This window comes from Aquarana catesbeiana, unplaced genomic scaffold, assembly GCF_042186555.1.
Source record: "Aquarana catesbeiana isolate 2022-GZ unplaced genomic scaffold, ASM4218655v1 unanchor228, whole genome shotgun sequence".
NCBI lineage: Eukaryota > Metazoa > Chordata > Amphibia > Anura > Ranidae > Aquarana > Aquarana catesbeiana.
In genome coordinates, this window is record NW_027362655.1 from 539,763 (window position 1) to 559,096 (window position 19,334).

Sequence of the window (19,334 nt, forward strand, 5' to 3'; positions counted from 1 at the left end):
ACCGCTTCAAGCAGTCATCTGGAGTGGCACGGTTGGTGAATTTTTTTCATGGTATTCTGTTCCTCCTCGCTGGATCCTCTTCTTGCTAACTGTATTGATGTCCTCAGATCACAGAGGTCAGTCAGGGTCTCTTCTGATTGACTCAGGTACCAGCATATCATCTAATCTAATGGGTTACCATCTACAAGTTTTTGCCCAAATAAAAGATAGAAAAGAAAAACAAATAGCCAAGTATGTCTTCTACGAAACAAAAATCATGCACTGAGTGAGCTTCTGTAGGTCAGTTGCTTCTAATGCCGCGTACACACACATCTACAAAAGTCCGACAGCCTGTCCGACAGACTTTCGACAGACTTTCGACAGACTTTTGGCGGACTTGCGGCAGACTTTCTTACGAACGGACTTGCCTACATACGATCACACAAAAGTCCGACGGATTCGTACGTGATGACGTACACCGGACTAAAATAAGGAAGTTGATAGCCAGTAGCCAATAGCTGCCCTAGCATGGTTTTTTGCCTGTCGGACTAGCACACAGACGAGCGGATTTCTGGGTCCGGCGTAGTTACGACGTAAAGATTTGAAGCATGTTTCAAATCTAAAGTCCGTCAGATTTGAGGCTGAAAAAGTCCGCTGAAAGTCCGGGGAAGCCCACACACGATCCGATTGTCAGCCAGCTTTAGTCCGTCGGCGTCCGTCGGACTTTTGTAGACGAAAAGTCCGACCGTGTGTACGCGGCATTACAAGCTTCCAACCTTTAGTACATGGGTTAAATGAATAAACAATTACCTAATGTACTAAGCAGATCCCGCTCCCTGCCACCATCTGTCATGGAAGCGGACACCAGTGGCGGCAAGCTAACCGGGATGTGGCCCTTAACTTGGGTTAGGAGGTAATGAGGATGAACTTATTCTGAGCAATAAGACCTGCCGTGATACACTTTCACACCTGCACTACCTTTGGCCACTACTAGAGGAAGACTCCACTCCAATCCAGCTGGCCGCCCACCCACAGGCCGATAAGAATCTTACATACAATCTGGTGTACTCTAATGCAGGCCACACATGGGTCGAATTCCGAACAAATGTTCTTTTGAAAATCAGAAATTTGGTGCGTTTTTTTGTGATTCGATGGTGCCACCATTGATTTCGAAATTTGACCAACCAAGCCTTCAATTTCACCTCATTTTGCTACAAAAAATATTTTTTATGGGCGGAAATCTTCTTTTCTTTCCGGGAATCCTCTTTTCTTGCGCTCATGCGCATTTCTTTTTTTCGAATATATTTCTCGCGCGATTCTCCCATCATTGATTAGAAAATCTATAGTTTTAAAACAACATTTCCAAAATGCCCGATCACTATAATTCGATGACCGCACGAAAATCAGCCGTTCCTACGGCCCACTAATGGGGCGAAATTTGAATGAAAATTCTTAGTCAAGATTTTCGAAAGAAAATTCTTTTGGAATTTGACCCATGTATGGCCAGCCTAAGGGTTAGGGAGCAGTCTAGCAATTAGCACGCACGTATAGGGTTCCTCCAGCTATCCTATGAGCTAGAATAGGTGTGAATCACTCTTCCCACTGTCCCCACACACACACAACAAACGATAGACTGCGACTTCCCAACAGTTTGTCTGCAGACTGGTCTGCTAGGCCACCACATACACACACACACACACACACCAATCTCCATCTGGCAAATCTGCGCAGTCATGGGTCATGTGATGTGGCTCCCATACTCCTCAATTTATTGGAATATGGAAGTGGGCTGGACTGTAGCCCTTGCCCAATCAACCACTCCGGGGGGGGGGGTGTTCCCGTCCCCACCCACAGGACAGTTTTCACCCAAATAAAAGATAGAAAAGAAAAACAAATAGGCCGCGATCTGTGATTTTTATCGGGTCTGCGATATTGTGGCGGACAAATCGGACTCTTTTGACATATTTTTGGGACCATTGACATTTATACAGCGATCAGTGCTACAAAAATGCACTGATTACTGTGTAAATGTCACTGGCAGAGAAGGGGTTAAACACTAGGGGGCGATCAAGGGGTTAAGTGTGTTCCCTCTCTGTGTTCTAACTGTAGGGGGGAGGGGACTTGCTAGGGAAGGAGAGAGATCGGTGTTCATACTTTGTATGAACAGACGATCAGTCTCTTCTCCCCTCAGAGAACCGGGATCTGTGTGTTTAAAAGAGATGGGCACTTTGTAGTGTAAATCCGGATGATTTTGTTAAGGTTTTAATAAGGTTAAAAAGTTTAAAAAAGAACAACAACCACTTGACGCAGTCAAGTGTAAAAACTAGCACAGCTTGGTTGCAATACAGCAGCTTGGAACCGGCGTGCATTCCACTAACCGGAGCTCCGCAACCGGAAATGATGTGAGTGCGCACCAAGCCCCGACTTACGCGTTTTGTCATAGGACCTTTCGTTATAGAATGCCTTAGGTGACGGCCTATGATGAAATGCGTAAAGCGGGGCTTGGACTCTTAAGGTGATGGGCAGCACCACCCACCTCTATTTTTATACACTTTTACACACTTAAGCCCCATACACACTTAGATTTTCTGCATATTTTTGTCTTCAAATTTACCAAAACCATATAATATGAGGTTAGGAGTTTCAATTTGTATGAAATCAGGCAGGCCCTTACACTACATGGTTTTGGTAAATCTGAAGATAAAAATCTGCAGAAATTCTAATAGTGTGTATGGGGTCTTACTTTCTATATCTGACATCACATCCTGTCTGTATTCCATAGAGACTTCCTGTCTGGGTAGAGGTGAGATCACCATCTTGTGGAGCTCAGAGGAACTTTAGCTCAAGAAACATCTCGTAGTGTGAACACGGCCTTGTGCTGTGTGTGTATGTATAGCTCCCAACTGTCCCTGATTTGGAACAAAGTCCTAAATTGCTAAATTGCTGCATTTGTAAATTTCTAAAGGCAATATAAAGGAATAGTAGTGGTAAAAAAAAGCACTTGTAGGTTTAGTCAATCTTTTTTTTTTTTTGTTGTTGTTGCACAATTCTCCTCTAAGGGGGAGTGGCAGGGGGTGTGTCCTATGCCTACATAATTTTGCTAATAGGTGTCCTTCATTCCCATCTCAGAAAGTTGGGTGGTGTGTGTATGTCCTGTATATCCTTCTCCTTCCTCTCCTCCCTGAGTGTGCATGAAGAGGCGGAGCTCTGAGTGTGTATGAAGAGGCGGAGCTCTGAGTGTGTATGAAGAGGCGGAGCTCTGAGTGTGTATGAAGAGGCGGAGCTCTGAGTGTGTATGAAGAGGCGGAGCTCTACGTGTGTATGAAGAGGTGGAGCTCTGAGCGTGTATGAAGAGGCGGAGCCCTGAGCATGTGTGAAGAGGCGGAGCTCTGAGCATGTATGAAGAGGCAGAGCTCTGAGTGTGTATGAAGAGGCGGAGCTCTGAGTGTGTATGAAGAGGCGGAGCTCTGAGTGTGTATGAAGAGGAGGAGCTCTGAGTGTGTATGAAGAGGCGGAGCCCTGAGTGTGTATGAAGAGGCGGAGCTCTGAGTGTGTATGAAGAGGTGGAGCCCTGAGTGTGTGTGAAGAGGCGGAGCTCTACGTGTGTATGAAGAGGTGGAGCTCTGAGCGTGTATGAAGAGGCGGAGCTCTGAGTGTGTATGAAGAGGCGGAGCTCTGAGTGTGTATGAAGAGGCGGAGCTCTGAGTGTGTATGAAGAGGCGAAGCTCTGAGTGTGTATGAAGAGGCGGAGCCCTGAGTGTGTATGAAGAGGCGGAGCTCTGAGTGTGTATGAAGAGGCGGAGCTCTGAGTGTGTATGAAGAGGAGGAGCTCTGAGTGTGTATGAAGAGGCGGAGCTCTGAGTGTGTATGAAGAGGCGGAGCTCTGAGTGTGTATGAAGAGGCGGAGCTCTACGTGTGTATGAAGAGGTGGAGCTCTGAGCATGTGTGAAGAGGCGGAGCTCTGAGCATGTATGAAGAGGCGGAGCCCTGAGTGTGTGTGAAGAGGCGGAGCTCTACGTGTGTATGAAGAGGTGGAGCTCTGAGTGTGTATGAAGAGGTGGAGCCCTGAGCATGTGTGAAGAGGCGGAGCTCTGAGCATGCATGAAGAGGCGGAGCCCTGAGTGTGTGTGAAGAGGCGGAGCTCTACGTGTGTATGAAGAGGTGGAGCTCTGAGTGTGTATGAAGAGGTGGAGCTCTGAGCGTGTATGAAGAGGCGGAGCCCTGAGCATGTGTGAAGAGGCGGAGCTCTGAGCATGTATGAAGAGGCGGAGCTCTGAGTGTGTATGAAGAGGTGGAGCTCTGAGCATGTATGAAGAGGCGGAGCTCTGAGCATGTATGAAGAGGCGGAGCTCTGAGTGTGTATGAAGAGGTGGAGCTCTGAGCATGTATGAAGAGGCGGAGCTCTGAGCATGTATGAAGAGGCGGAGCCCTGAGTGTGTATGAAGAGGCAGAGCCCTGAGTGTGTATGAAGAGGCGGAGCTCTGAGCGTGTATGAAGAGGCGGAGCCCTGAGCTTGTGTGAAGAGGCGGAGCCCTGAGCGTGTGTGAAGAGGCGGAGCTCTGAGCATGTATGAAGAGGCGGAGCCCTGAGTGTGTGTGAAGAGGCGGAGCCCTGAGCGTGTGTGAAGAGGCGGAGCCCTGAGCGTGTGTGAAGAGGCGGAACTCTGAGCGTGTATGAAGAGGCGGAGCCCTGAGTGTGTGTGTGAAGAGGCGGAGCTCTGAGTGTGTGTGAAGAGGCGGAGCTCTGAGTGTGTGTGAAGGGGCGGAGCTCTGAGTGTGTGTGAAGAGGCGGAGCTCTGAGCGTGTATGAAGAGGCGGAGCCCTGAGCATGTATGAAGAGGCGGAGCTCTGAGTGTGTGTGAAGGGGCGGAGCTCTGAGTGTGTGTGAAGAGGCGGAGCTCTGAGTGTGTATGGAGAGGCGGAGCCCTGAGTGTGCATGAAGAGGAGAAGCTCTGAGTGCGTATGAAGAGGAGGAGCTCTGAGTGCGTATGAAGAGGCGGAGCCCTGAGTGCGTATGAAGAGGCGGAGCCCTGAGTGCGTATGACGAGGCGGAGCCCTGAGTGCGTATGACGAGGCGGAGCCCTGAGTGCGCATGAAGAGGCGGAGCTCTGAGTGCGTATGAAGAGGCGGAGCTCTGAGTGTGTATGAAGAGGCGGAGCTCTGAGTGTGTATGAAGAGGCGGAGCTCTGAGTGTGTGTAAAGAGGCGGAGCTCTGAGTGTGTGTAAAGAGGCAGAGCTCTGAGTGTGTGTGAAGAGGCGGAGCCCTGAGTGTGTATGAAGAGGCGGAGCTCTGAGTGTGTATGAAGAAGCGGAGCTCTGAGTGTGTATGAAGAGGCGGAGCTCTGAGTGTGTGTGAAGAGGCGGAGCTCTGAGCGTGTATGAAGAGGCGGAGCCCTGAGTGTGTATGAAGAGGCGGAGCTCTGAGTGTGTATGGAGAGGCGGAGCCCTGAGTGTGCATGAAGAGGCGGAGCTCTGAGTGTGTATGAAGAGGCGGAGCTCTGAGTGTGTATGAAGAGGGGGAGCCCTGAGTGTGTATGAAGAGGCGGAGTCCTGAGTGTGTAGGAAAAGGCGGAGCTCTGAGTGTGTATGAAGAGGCGGAGCTCTGAGTGCGTATGAAGAGGCGGAGCTCTGAGTGTGTATGAAGAGGCGGAGCTCTGAGTGCGTATGAAGAGGCGGAGCTCTGAGTGCGTATGAAGAGGTGGAGCCCTGAGTGTGTATAAAGGGGCGGAGCTCGTGCTGGAACAGCAGTCGGAGGAGGAGGAGTCTAGGAGGGAGATGACAGAAAGCTCAGCAGACTCTCAGGAGTGAGCGAGGAGGATCCAGTTCCTTTGCCATCGGAGGTGAGGAGAGTGTGAAGGATGTTGGTGACTCTGGTAGATGAAAAGCTGGGAGTCATATTGCTCTGGTGAGTCGGGAAGCACTACTAAGGGGGCGCCCTCACCATCACGTGTGTAAGAGGTGGAAGAAGGCGTGGCTACACTACAGCTGGCACAGTTTGGAGCACCGAGAACTTTACACCTTATCAACTTTTCATTGATTGGTGGGGTTTATGTAAGAAAAAAAAAAGTTAATTGAAGTAGATGTAAAGTGGAAGCAGTGGACTTGCAGAGAACACTATATTGAGCACAAAATATTGTATGTTGACATGAATTTGCACAGATTTTTAATTTATTTAATATAGCAACAAATATTATAACATTAATGAAGTAGGTGTAAAGTGGAAGCAGTGGATCTGCAGGGAACAGCATCTTGAGCACAAAGCACTTTATGTTGTATATGAATTTGCACATGGATCAGTTTACTTCATTTATTGATAAACACCATAAGATCCATGAAGTAGGTGTAAAGTGGAAGCAGTAGATCTGAAGAGACTATTATGTGAGACCCTAGCACTTTATATATGAATGTCTCCACATATTTTAGTGTATTTGTGATGATTTATGTGCACACACAATAGGACAGCGCTGTGACACATAATGATCTTCTAGTTGATAAAGGGAATACTTACCTTTGTTACAGCAGCAGTCCGGTATAAGTTATTTTTGTAGGTATTTGAGTTGTTACACATAGCGCGGGTTTTATTCTATTTATATTGGTGACATAATTGCCCAAATCTGGGGATCAGGAGCCATTTCCACCCTTTACTCTCGGCTGGGGTTCTTTGTATCCATATAACAGATGTTCTACATGACTAAATCTGCAATCAATTTTACTGCAAAATAAAAGGTGCCAAAATGTCTCCCCCCCGAGCAGTAATATATTTCTATCCCCCTTGGTGGGAGTGGAGATGACCCATCTATAAGGATATACAGTACATACACACACAGCACAAGGCCGTGTTCATGCTAGAAGATACTCTGGGCTGCAGTTCCTTTGAGCTCCTTAAGGTGGTGATCTCACTTCTACCCAGACAGGAAGTCTCTATGGAATACAGACAGGAAGTCTCTATGGAATACAGACAGGAAGTGATGTCAGGCATCGACAGGAAATTCCATGTAGAATTAATTGGAAAGGAGACAATGCAGGATCTGGCGGCAGAGGAGGTAATATGTAGATTAACCCCTTCAGGGGGATCAGTTGATGATTAATATATCTTGTTTCCAAAGCTGGCCATACATGTTTCAGTTTTATCGATCATCCAGCGGGCTGAGGGAAAAAAAAAAACTGAAGTGATTCCCCCATCCACACATTGGAGGGGGATGGGGGAATCCTCCCCGCTGCACTATTGTATTCTGACAATGGGGGGCGCTCCTCCGCTCTCAGAATACACAGATCAGTGATGAAGCTATTGGCTGCAGCCGCTGATCGAGTGACTTTTATCCGGCAGTGACCACACATGGATGGAAATGTGACCGATCCCTGCTGAACCAGCTGAATTTCCATGTCTCTATGGTCACCATAAGTGACTTCCTCCCTTCCCCTCATCTCCTTCATTATGTAAGTCATGCTGAGATAATCTCCCATTGGCTGAGCAATATTCTCATTTGTCTCTGAGCTCCTTCTTGCTATTCCTCGTCCTGCCTGTTGTTTCCTTGGATTGATTTTCTGTGTAGTGACCCCGGCTTCATCTCTTGGATGCGCTCGTCTGTTGCTTGTCCTGACCTTTATCCTGATTCCTGGATCTCCTCCTCATCTCTCCTCCATATCCTCTCCATAGTTAGGATGCACCTGGGAACAAAATTATATCATATAGATGTGGGCGGATTCTTGGCATCCTGTGTTGTATGTAATGATTTCATACCTCAGCCTGAAGTGGGACTTTAATCAAAGGGAGACCTGAATGGTGAGGTGAAGAGGATTCTGGGAATAACATTTTATTTTACTATTTGTGTTCAGATCTAGAGTTTTCCTCCTGTGAAGTCTGGAGATCATATGACCATCACATTGCCTCCACCTCCCTCCCTGATAGAATAGAGAAATAAAAAGAAGACTCTAGAAGTCACCAGAGAGATCATGGAGGAGAGGTGAGCGGTGCTGGGAATTCTGGGACATTATCCAGTAACAGACAAGGGATGTGTCTGGATGGTGACTGTATCATTGTGTGTGTCAGGTTCCTATAAGGTGTCAGGATGTCACTGTCTATTTCTCCATGGAGGAGTGGGAGTATTTAGAAGGACACAAGGATCTCTACAAGGACGTCATGATGGACAATCAGCCGCCCCTCACATCACCAGGTAAGAGGAGACTTTATTGTAAAGGAGAGAGCAGTACGGAGGGTCCACCTAGATCCCCATCATCTGATAAACACAAAGAAACAATGTATTCAGTCAGTGTGTGTGTTTCCTACAGATGGATCCAGTAATGGGAACCCACCAGAGAGATGTCCCCATCCTCTGTATTCCTGGGATTCCACACAGGAAGATCACACCATCCCTCACCATCATCAGGTAGATGAGGAACAATCACTGATAGTATCATTAGGATCTGTACATTATCTGCATTGTTACAACTGATGTAATTTTTATTATGTATTCAGAGTGAAAACCTGAGAGATTCTAAAGTTGAGGTTAAAGAAGAGATAAAAGAGGAAGATCATGAAGTTGGGGTGCTGGAGGAGTCCGCGTTTCTAAAAGAACACAAAGATCTGTACCAGGACACCATGGTGGAGTCATCCAGCTACAGAAACCCACCAGAGAGATGTCCCCATCCTCTGTATTCCCGGGATTCCACACAGGAAGATCACACCATCCCTCACCATCATCAGGTAGATGATTGACAATTATTGGTATTTATGATTTATACACAAGTGTGTCTGATACAATTAATGTTTTATTATATATTCAGAGTGGAAATCTCGGGGATGATAATATTGATGTTAAAGAAGAGTATAAAGAAGAGGATGAGGAGTATGGAGTGATGGTGGAGTTATCAGAAGGACACAAGGATATGATGGAGCCACCTAATACCAGGAACCCACCAGAGAGCTGTCTCCGTCCTCTGTATTCCCGGGATTCCGCACAGGAAGATCACACCATCTCTCACTGTTACAAGGTTGGTGGGACGGAGCTTATAAAACACAGAATCAGGGAGACAATGTGTGGATTTTTGTATGTGATGTCATAATAATAAAGCTTATATTTTACAGATGATATTCTCTTTCATTTTCTTAAACCTAGAGTGGAGATCCAATTGATATAGAATTTGAGGTTAAATCTGAAGAAGAGACAAATGTGAAGGATGATCAGCAGTCTAAGGAGGAGGATGGAATAACGGGGACATTTATAGAGGAGGACACTCCTACAGAGATCAGCACAGGTGGGTCATTAACACTAAATACATTCCTCCGCCCATACTGCTCACTGATTGGTCCAGAGTAGGACAAGGACTGGGTAATATCAGCCTGTAATTCTCTGGTCACTTTCCTGAGCTGTGTTCCCCGTCCTGTATTCCTGTATTTCTCTCGGATAATCTTCCTTCTCTGTACTGCAGACACAATTTATGTATCAAGACTGCATTTAAGGGGATCCTGGATTTCAGCTGGTAGTAAAACCTTAATTTTCACCATATGCATTATGTAGCCTTGGCACCTGGGGCATGTACTTTGAGTCTTCTTCCCCAATGTCCAGGTCCAGCAAGATCTGTGACAGAACAATTCTCCCAGGGTTACTTACTCTGTTGTCTGCTGGCTGTGCCGGGTGGAGGCATATTTAGTAAATAATAACTGTATCAAAAATTGGAAAAAAGACTTGAACTTTTTAGGCACGACCAGACAGAGTGTAAAAAAATATATTTTTATTATATAAACATAAAAAACAAAGTTTATATTAAAATCCACATTAATGAGTCAAATACTATTTAAAGTAATGCAGCAGTATATAACCAACTTGCAGCTCCATGGAATCTGAAAGATGAGAACATAATTTCATTGTGGTAATGAATCCAAGAGTGCGGCTATATTACAGTAAAGCAATGTAGACTGGATCTTGGCTCTACATGTTACGCCCCTTGCGCTTCTTCAGGAGCATCAGAATGATACATAATATGGAGTATATGAAGTATAGGCTCACAGTTAAAAACAAACCTGAATAGACATGATGCAGGGCAGCTGCTGGGGTGGTCAGGTAATCCCGTCAGAAATTATAATTTAGATGTGAAAAAAAGGCGCGTAACATGTAGAGCCAAGATCCAGTCTACATTGCTTTACTGTAATATAGCCACACTCTTGGATTCATTACCACAATTAAATTATGTTCTCATCTTTCAGATTCCATGGAATTCCAGATTCCATGACTAAATCGATAGAAGGGGTGGGGACACTTGTCCTATAATCCCCTCATCACTGTCACTCCTATAAAAGACAGTTCTCGTTGTTTCCTCACTCTTGTATGATCCTCAGAGACAAAGCTGCCTGATGTGGGCGGAGTCCTGGTTTAGGGGAACCAATCTGCTCGACATACAGGGATATGGGAAATCATTATAGACACTGATACACGTACACCTACACAGGTTGAACTGGATGGACTATGGTCTTTATTCGAACCTCACCTACTATGATACTATGATGAGTCCTTGTTTAAGGGAACCAATCTGCTCATGTCTAGTAATAATCTTTTTATTTCTATTTTAGTACATGGACGGGAGATGAGGAAAACCTCAGAGGATTGTCTCACTTTGTCTCCAGACTGTAAAGTAGAAGATGAGGACATCACACAGTATAGTCCAGGAGAAAACCCGACTACCTCAAATGTCCATCCGGCACCACACAGTGTAGATGGACCATCGTATTCCTCTTATCCTGAGGAACCTCAGACTGTGAGGGACGGTGCCGTCCTTCCAACAGAGAAGAGGTTTTCCTGTACTGAGTGCGGGAAGTGTTTCCATTTTAAATCCAAACTTAATGTGCATAAAAGATCTCACACAGGTGAGAAGCCATATTCCTGTCCTGAGTGCGGGAAATGTTTTTCTCAGAAGTCCAATCTTTACAAACATCAGAAGTCTCACACAGGGGAGAAGCCGTATTCCTGTCCTGAGTGCGGGAAATGTTTCTTAGGGAAGTATAATCTTTACATACATCAAAGATCTCACACGGGGGAAAAGCCGTATTCCTGTACTGAGTGTGGGAAATATTTTTCAGACATGTCCAATCTTTATCATCATAAAAGAATGCACATGAGAGAGAGGCCATATTCCTGTTCCGAGTGTGGGAAATGTTTTGTAGAAAAATCAAAACTTGTCAGACATCAGAGGTCTCATGTTGTTGAAAAGCCGTATTCCTGTCCTGAGTGCGGGAAATGTTTTTCTGAGAAGTCCAATCTTCACACACATCAGAGATCTCACACGGGTGAAAAGCCGTATTCCTGTCCTGAGTGCGGGAAATGTTTTTCAGAAAAGTCCAGTCTTGAAAAACATCAGAGATTGCACACAGGAGAGAAGCCGTATTTCTGTTCTGAGTGCGGGAAATGTTTTTCAGTGAAGTCTAATCTTTACGCACATCAGAGATTGCACACAGGTGAAAAGGCGTATTTATGTCCTGAGTGCGGAAAAAGTTTTTCACGTAAGTCCAATCTTGACACACATCAGAGATCTCACACAGGGGAGAAGCCGTATTCCTGTCCTGAGTGTGGGAAATGTTTTTTAGTGAAGTCACATCTTTACACACATCAGAGACTGCACACGAGAGAGAAGCCGTTTTCATGCCCTGAGTGCGGGAAATGTTTTTCAGTGAAGTCCAATCTTAACGCACATCAGAGATCTCACACAGGGGAGAAGCCATTTTCCTGTCCTGAGTGCGGGAAATGTTTTTCAGTGAAGTCCCATCTTTCCAGACATCAGAGATCTCACACGGGGAGAAGCCATATTCCTGTCTTAAGTGAGGGAATTGTTCCTCACTGAAGACCTGTCTTCCTGTACATCAGGGATCCCACACAACCCTCGAGGTGTATTAGTGCCTTGAGTGCGGGAAATGTCTTCTATATGAATGTTGCTGGACATCACAGCTCTCATGTGGGGAAGAAGCACACCCTGATATACACCTCTGATCGGATGAATTTATTTTGATATTCTGTAATGTCAGGGAATGAGTGAACAATAATTTAGTCAGCTATATTGATCGTTCAATCGATCGATGGACAACAGTGCCTCCAATACAAAAATAATTTATGAAAATTAAATAAGCTGACCTAATTAGCTATTCATGAGTTATTTTGCTCATGTCAAAATTCTTTGATTAACACAAGAAGATCGGATGTCAGCATGAACTAAAGACTAAAACCAAATTCATATTTATTTACAATAAGTCACTTTCCATACACTACTAACAGTCAGATTAGGAGGATGACACAGACACTAAATGATCTTCCCAAGGAATTGCTTAAAATATTTCGCTAAAGCCTTGGTATATATATATGTTGGATTATACTATATAATTAATTTACCCTCATAGACAGCAAAACCATTGTAGCTACTTAGCAGACAATAATCTGTGTTTTGACGATGCAGAAAGAATAAGCATTGAAGCATGTAAAGTAAAGAGAAAAGAAAATAATAATAAAATTGAATTACAAAAACAAAATTTAACTCTAGTAGTTATGTTATTGTGGGAGAAATACCAAGTTACAGCAAGGATTATTGCAATTGTCCTAAACAAAGATCACAGGAGAATAATTTGATAGATTTTCCCTCAGAGTGGGATGTTTTGAAGGGATTGCCTGAAGATGGCTGCCAACCAGATCATTCAAATGGCCACTGACCAATGAGTGGAGTTATCTTCCTAAAATGGCGTCCAGCTATGTTGGAGCTGTGTGTCCTGGCTTCAGTGAATGGTGTCAGATGATGAGTCTCCCTCTTGATGAGTGTGATCTGATGCAACCATCTGTAGATGATGGGCGTCTGATCCCTCTGTCGTCTGAATTGCTATTTTTATCCAGTGAAGACAATATCTTCATAAAAGCCCCCCCCCCAGAAACCTGGCTCATACGGTGTAACCTTCTTTCTGATTGGTAGATCCCGTTACTATTCAATTACCCTGTTTCCCCGAAAATAAGACCTAGCACGATTGTCGGTGATGGCTGCAATATAAGCCCTACCCCCCAAATAAGCCCTAGTTAAAGTCCTTGTAGGTCTTATTTTCAGGGTAGGGCTTATTTTCGAGGAAACAGGGTAGGGCTTATTTGGGGGGTAGGGCTTATATTGCAGCCATCAATGACAATCACGCTAGGTCTTATTTTCGGGGAAACAGGGTATGTGTTTTTACAAGCATTAGCTCTCTTGGCCACGGGGTGGCACTTCAACACTAGAAATCTTCATACTCAGATTGAATTCCCTATAACGCCTCATCCTTATATTAACTCATCTTTAATATTAATGATAAATTAATTATTTTGTATAAAGGATTCAACTATGGCTTAAAAACATAAAATGTCTTTAAGGGTCTCAAAGCTTTCAAATTTGTATTAGCATTTAAATTTTTTTTTTGTGGCGTTTCATACATTCCAGTCCATAATTACAATATTGATGATACTGTACACAAAATAAGTATAATACTTTGCATATGTAGCAGACTTTAGCGTACAGTCTAGTGTGAAGAAAATGTATTTGTCTCACAACAGCTGTGTGAGTCTAGTTATTGGTTGGGGATTACTGTAGGTCTGGCTGGAGGGATCTACAGGCCAGGCCTCTGGTACCTCCCCCCTGGTTTTAGAAGCTTGGAGAAGCTTCTAGAAGCTAGTGGGTGGAGTAGATGAGGCCATGATTTGCATTTTTATGGGAAACTGGCCAATCCCCATAGGTCAGCCTATAAATGTTGTGGAGCCTGGCCAGCAGGGGGAGGGGGGGCGGTTGTAGTTGGGTGGAATATGGTACGCTGAGGCCTTCTCTTGTAGACTGGGAGGGGACCCTGGGGCTCTGGGTCCAGGCTGAAGCTGAGGAAAGAAGGACAAAGGGACCTCCATTACTCTACAGTCTCTTCTAGGGGACACCCTTGCTAACATGGGAGGATGTATGTGGACAGCAGGAGGCTTGAACAGCAGTCTTCTCAACAGCAGCAGAATTCCAGAGACAATGTGAGTACCTCTACACCCCCAGGGCTTAAAACAAAGGAGGCTGCCAGATGCAATATCCAGCAAGCTTTCCAGGGATAGTGCCACCAGCTAAACCCAATCCCTTGTGTTGGAACATGTTACAAGGCAGCCGAGTGGGCTGGTATTTTCAAGAAAGGGGAATTAATGCTCCTACAATTTTGGGACTTTGCTAAAATTTCACCAAGAGGGCACAGAGCTCCTCTAAGTGGAATTCTTTTTTGCCAAATCAAAAGAGAATGTTGTTCTAGAGGGAACACAGTCCAGGATTTCATTTTTTCAGAGTACAGAGTGAAGGAAGTTGTCCTAATGTTGTTCTAATCGAGTCAAGTTGGGCATCACATAACTCCTATTCCCCATCCAAGTTTTTTTTCCCCAACAAAAACAAGCCCATGGACTGATTCTTTGTCTTTAAGTTGGAGAATGTGTGTTGCCTGGCTGTGGGGGACCCAAAAATCAAGTGGCCCTCTAGGGGGTAGAGCTAAACATACAGTGTAACCATATTCAAATAGTAGATTAAAGTAACACACACATGTATATTTCTAACAATAGTGATTACAAGCAACCATAAATCTAGTAAGCGTAATAAATCCTTTTGCGGCTATATGATATTTTATCATGGGTAGATACAGTATTTAACTTGAAAAGTGTCTTGATACTTCTGTTAGTCTCTTCCTAAGACATCCCAACTATATCAAGTTTTTTTTTATACAATCCTGAAATATATCATTCCTTTTTTCTTTTGCCTCAAGCTCTTTCCAAAAAGTTTCTTGCATGTTGATTATTTGGTTGTCCTTCATTTCAGTGAAAAACATACAATGTCTCTTCACAATACCCATTTATGAGACCTGAAGGTCCTTGTACACATTGATCACTTTCTCTTTGGTTAGTGGTGTGTGAAAACCAGAAACCCCATTCAGAGACTATAAGAGCTCATGCACACTGCATCTCTAAGGAGCTTAAAGTAGTGGCTCCTGCAGGCTTTTGAGCTTTTTCCAGCTCTCTTTTTTTTTTTGCCTGGAAACTCCCCTTTATGTTAGCCAATTTATCCATGCTCACTATAGCTTTTTCAGGAGTTTACAGGCATGTGCTCTTACAGGCAGAAACCCCCCCCAAACTTGCGTTTTTAAGAGCAGCTTTCGAGCAGAAAAGACAACTAAGTGTCCAAAAACATGTTAAAAAGCTCAAAGAAGCTTGAAAACAAAGCACAAAAAAGAAAGAAAATGAGCTGTTGGTTTGTGAAAAAAAAAAAAAAAACGCTTATGTTCAAAAAAGCTTGAAGAAGCTCAAAAACACGCAAAAGAGCACAAAAAAGTACAAGCTGGTTCAAGCTTTTAGGCACAGAAATAAAAGCTCAAATGTCTGTAAAAGCAGTTCTCTTTGAGCTGCAGTGTGCATGAGCCCTAAGGGTCTTTAATTAACTCATCCACAACTTGTTTGTTTCCCACATTGTCTCTTGAGAAAGTTAAACGGAAATTTAGACATTTGACTCTAAGCTCACTTGGAATCTGTCTCATAGATCAAAATTTTAGAAATCATAAAACAAAATATTTTTCCATAAACGTTCTGACATATACAGTATGTACCCTCATCTACATCATAGGCATTTTCTTCCCTTGTCCGGGCCCTGTACCCTAGTGTAGTGTTGACTTCCAAGCACCGGGCGCAGATGTTAACTGCAGGTCACCATCACAAAGAACAAGATGACCAATAATCCATATCCTTACCTCCCACCAAAAAATCTACACAAGCTGAAAGAGGAGGAGCTGGGTGGACCATGTGACATCAATAACCCTGGACACAGCTGGGAGCAGACACACTCTTCTCCTCCCTGCTCCTGCTCAGGTCAATCACAGAAGACAAATTACCCTCCCACATGTTCCTTACCACTGCACTCTATACACAGGACTGTATATGACATACTCCTGACCACTGCACTCTATACACAGGGCTACTCCTGACCACTACACTCTATGACATGTTCCTGACCACTGCGCTCTATACACAGGGCTGTATATGACATGTTCCTGACCACTGCGCTCTATACACAGGGCTGTATATGACATGTTCCTGACCACTGCGCTCTATACACAGGGCTGTATATGACATGTTTTTGACCACTGCGCTCTATACACAGGGCTGTATATGACATGTTCCTGACCACTGCATTCTATACACAGGGTTGTATGTGACATGTTCCTGACCACTGCATTCTATACACAGGGTTGTATGTGACATGTTCCTGCCCACTGCATTCTGTACACAGGGCTGTATATGACATGTTCCTGACCACTGCACTCTATACACAGTACCTTAGTGTAGTGTTGACTTACCAGCTTCGGGCCCATGAACGTGATGTGAACTGCAGGTCACCTTCACAAAGAACAAGATGAAGATGAACAAGATGACCAACAATCCCTATCCTTACCTCCCACCAAAAAGTCTACATAAGCTGAAAGAGGAGGGACCGGGTAGACCATGTGATATCAGCATATGACATCAATAACCCCGGACACAGCTGGGAGCAGACACACTCCTCTCCTCCCTGCTCCTGCTCAGGCCAATCACAGAAGACGGATTACCCTAGAAGGAAATCAGTGCACATTCTTTTATCCAGGGACATTTTCCCCCGGTCTCCTCTAAAATTGGGAACTGTCCCCTGAGACATCTGGTCATCCTGCAGTACAAGAGAGACTTTTCTCTCTAATGTCAGTAGAAGATCCGGGGAGAAAGCCTATTCTGTGTTCTGAGAATAGATGGAACACGTCTCCTTCTGTGTTATCTTCATTATTATTATTACTCTATACCTAGTGACTATATGACTGGCATGGTCCTAATACTCTACTTTACCTGATCATTGCACACAGGGCTGTATAGGACATGTTCCTGACCTCTGCACTTTATATACACAGGGCTGTATATGATATGCTCCTGACCACTGCACTCTATACACAGGGCTGTATAAGACATGTTCCTGACCACTGCACTCTATACACAGGGCTGTATAGGACATGTTCCTGACCACTGCACTCTATACACAGGGCTGTATATGACATGTTCCTGACCACTGCACTCTATACACAGGGCTGTATATGACATGTTCCTAAACACTGCACGCTATACACAGGGCTGTATAGGACATGTTCCTGACCACTGCACTCTATACACAGGACTGCATAGGACATGTTCCTGACCACTGCACTCTATACACAGGGCTGTATATGATATACTCCTGACCACTGCACTCTATACACAGGGCTGTATATGACATGTTCCTGACCACTGCACTCTATATGCAGAACTGTATATGACATGTTCCTGACCGCCACACTCTATACACAGAGCTGTATATGACATGTTCCTGACCACTGTACTCTATACACAGGGCTGTATATGATATACTCCTGAACACTGAACTCTATACATAGCGCTGTATATGACATGTTCCTGATCACTGCACTCTATACACAGGGCATACCTCCCAACTTTTGAACTTCAGGATGAGGGATACTTGAGGAAAGAAGTAACCTTGCATAGCGTGCAGCGGCAAATGTAAGCGTGGTTAAACTTCTGACAGTGGGAGGAGCTTAAGGAGCATCATTGAACAAAACTTGGGCTTCCTTGTACCTATAAAAAATGCTTTTATTATTGTTCCACAAGCAAGAGGTTCATGGATATACACAAACCCCAGCACATTCATTTAAAAAAAAGGATAAAAGAATGCAGGGTTCTGGGATGAGCTATAAACAGAGTGCAGGGTTCTGGGAAGAGCTTTGTACAGAGTGCAAGGTTCTGGGATGAGCTATGTACAGGATGCAGAGTTCTGGGATGAGCTGCGTACAGAGTGCAGGGTTCTTGGAGTGCATTGTGTACAGAGTGCAGGGTCCTGGAATGAGCAGCGTACAGAGTGCAGGGTTCTGGGATGAGCTATGTACAGAGTGCAGGGTTCTGGGATGAGCTATGTACAGAGTGCAGGGTTCTGGGATGAGCTATGTACAGAGTGCAGGGTTCTGGGATGAGCTATGTACAGAGTGCAGGGTTCTGGGATGAGCTATGTACAGAGTGCAGGGTTCTGGGATGAGCTATGTACAGGGTGCAGGGTTCTGGGATGAGCTTTGTACAGAGTGCAGGGTTCTGGGATCAGCTACATACAGGGTGCAGGGTTCTGAGATGAGCTATATTTTTCAAGGGTGCAGGGTTCTAAGATGAGCTATATACAGGGTGCACAGCTCTGGGATGAGCTACGTACAGAGTGCACAGTTCTGGGATGAGCTATGTACAGAGTATAGGGTTCTGGGATGAGCTATGTACAGAGTATAGGGTTCTGGGATGAGCTACGTACAGGGTGCAGGGTTCTGGGATGAGCTACGTACAGTGTGCAGAGTTCTGGGATGAGCTATATACAGGGTGCAGGGTTCTGAGATGCGCTATATACAGGGTGCAGGGTTCTGAGATGCGCTATATACAGGGATGCAGGGTTCTGTGATGAGCTATATACAGGGTGCAGGGTTCTGAGATGAGCTACATACAGGGTGCAGGGTTCTGAGATGAGCTATATACAAGGATGCAGGGTTCTGAGATGAGCTATATACAAGGGTTCAGGGTTCTGAGATGAGCTATATACAGGGTGCAGGGTTCTGAGATGAGCTATATACAGGGTTCTGGGATGAGTTATATACAGGGTTCAGGGATGAGCTATATACAGGTGCAGCAGAGGCGTAACTAGAACCTTCAGGGCCATGATGCAAGAAACCATGAATGGCCCCCGACCTCCGGCCTGGGCCATTCCCTCTGAGCCCAGAGCCCTTCCCACTGATCCCACCACCCTTTACGGTCCCACAGCAGATCCCTTTCATATGTTCTGCAGTCCTGCAGTCTTGGGCCCCGCCATGGTGGCAGAAGGCCAGGGCCCAGTCGCAAGTGCAATCTTTGCTGGTAGTTGCGCCAGTGTGGACTGTGAATGGTGTCAGTCATTAGGGCAGTGGACATGTTCAGTAGAGCAGTGGACACGATCAGTAGATTAGTAGACATGGTCAGTAGAGCAGTGGATGGGATCAGTAATTTTACTTTTTGTTATTTTTTTATTTTTTACCACTATATTTTATTTTACAAATTAATTTTTTACAATTATTGACTCCACATCTCTCCATACAGAGGACCTGTCACGAATGATTCCTTTTACAAGGGATGTTTTCATTCCTTGTAATAGGAATAAAAGTGATAAAAAAAAAAAAAAATGTAAAAGAAAGTTAAAAAAGAAAAAAAAATTTAAAACGCCTCTGTCCCCGGTAGCTCGCACTCAGAAGCGAACGCACACATAAGTCCTGCCCACATATGTAAA

At 44.8% G+C, this 19,334-nt stretch overlaps 1 protein-coding gene across 1 annotated transcript in view; it reads left to right on the forward strand.

Moving 5' to 3' along the window:
- LOC141121723 (uncharacterized) overlaps positions 1-19,334 on the forward strand; it is a 130,828-nt gene that overhangs the window by 81,299 nt on the left and 30,195 nt on the right. Inside the window, exons 10-16 of the mRNA XM_073611434.1 lie at positions 6,932-7,021; positions 8,029-8,152; positions 8,268-8,365; positions 8,455-8,682; positions 8,763-8,969; positions 9,095-9,233; positions 10,546-11,798. Coding sequence (XP_073467535.1) covers positions 6,932-7,021; positions 8,029-8,152; positions 8,268-8,365; positions 8,455-8,682; positions 8,763-8,969; positions 9,095-9,233; positions 10,546-11,798 — 2,139 coding nt within the window. The remainder of the gene's footprint in view (positions 1-6,931; positions 7,022-8,028; positions 8,153-8,267; positions 8,366-8,454; positions 8,683-8,762; positions 8,970-9,094; positions 9,234-10,545; positions 11,799-19,334) is intronic.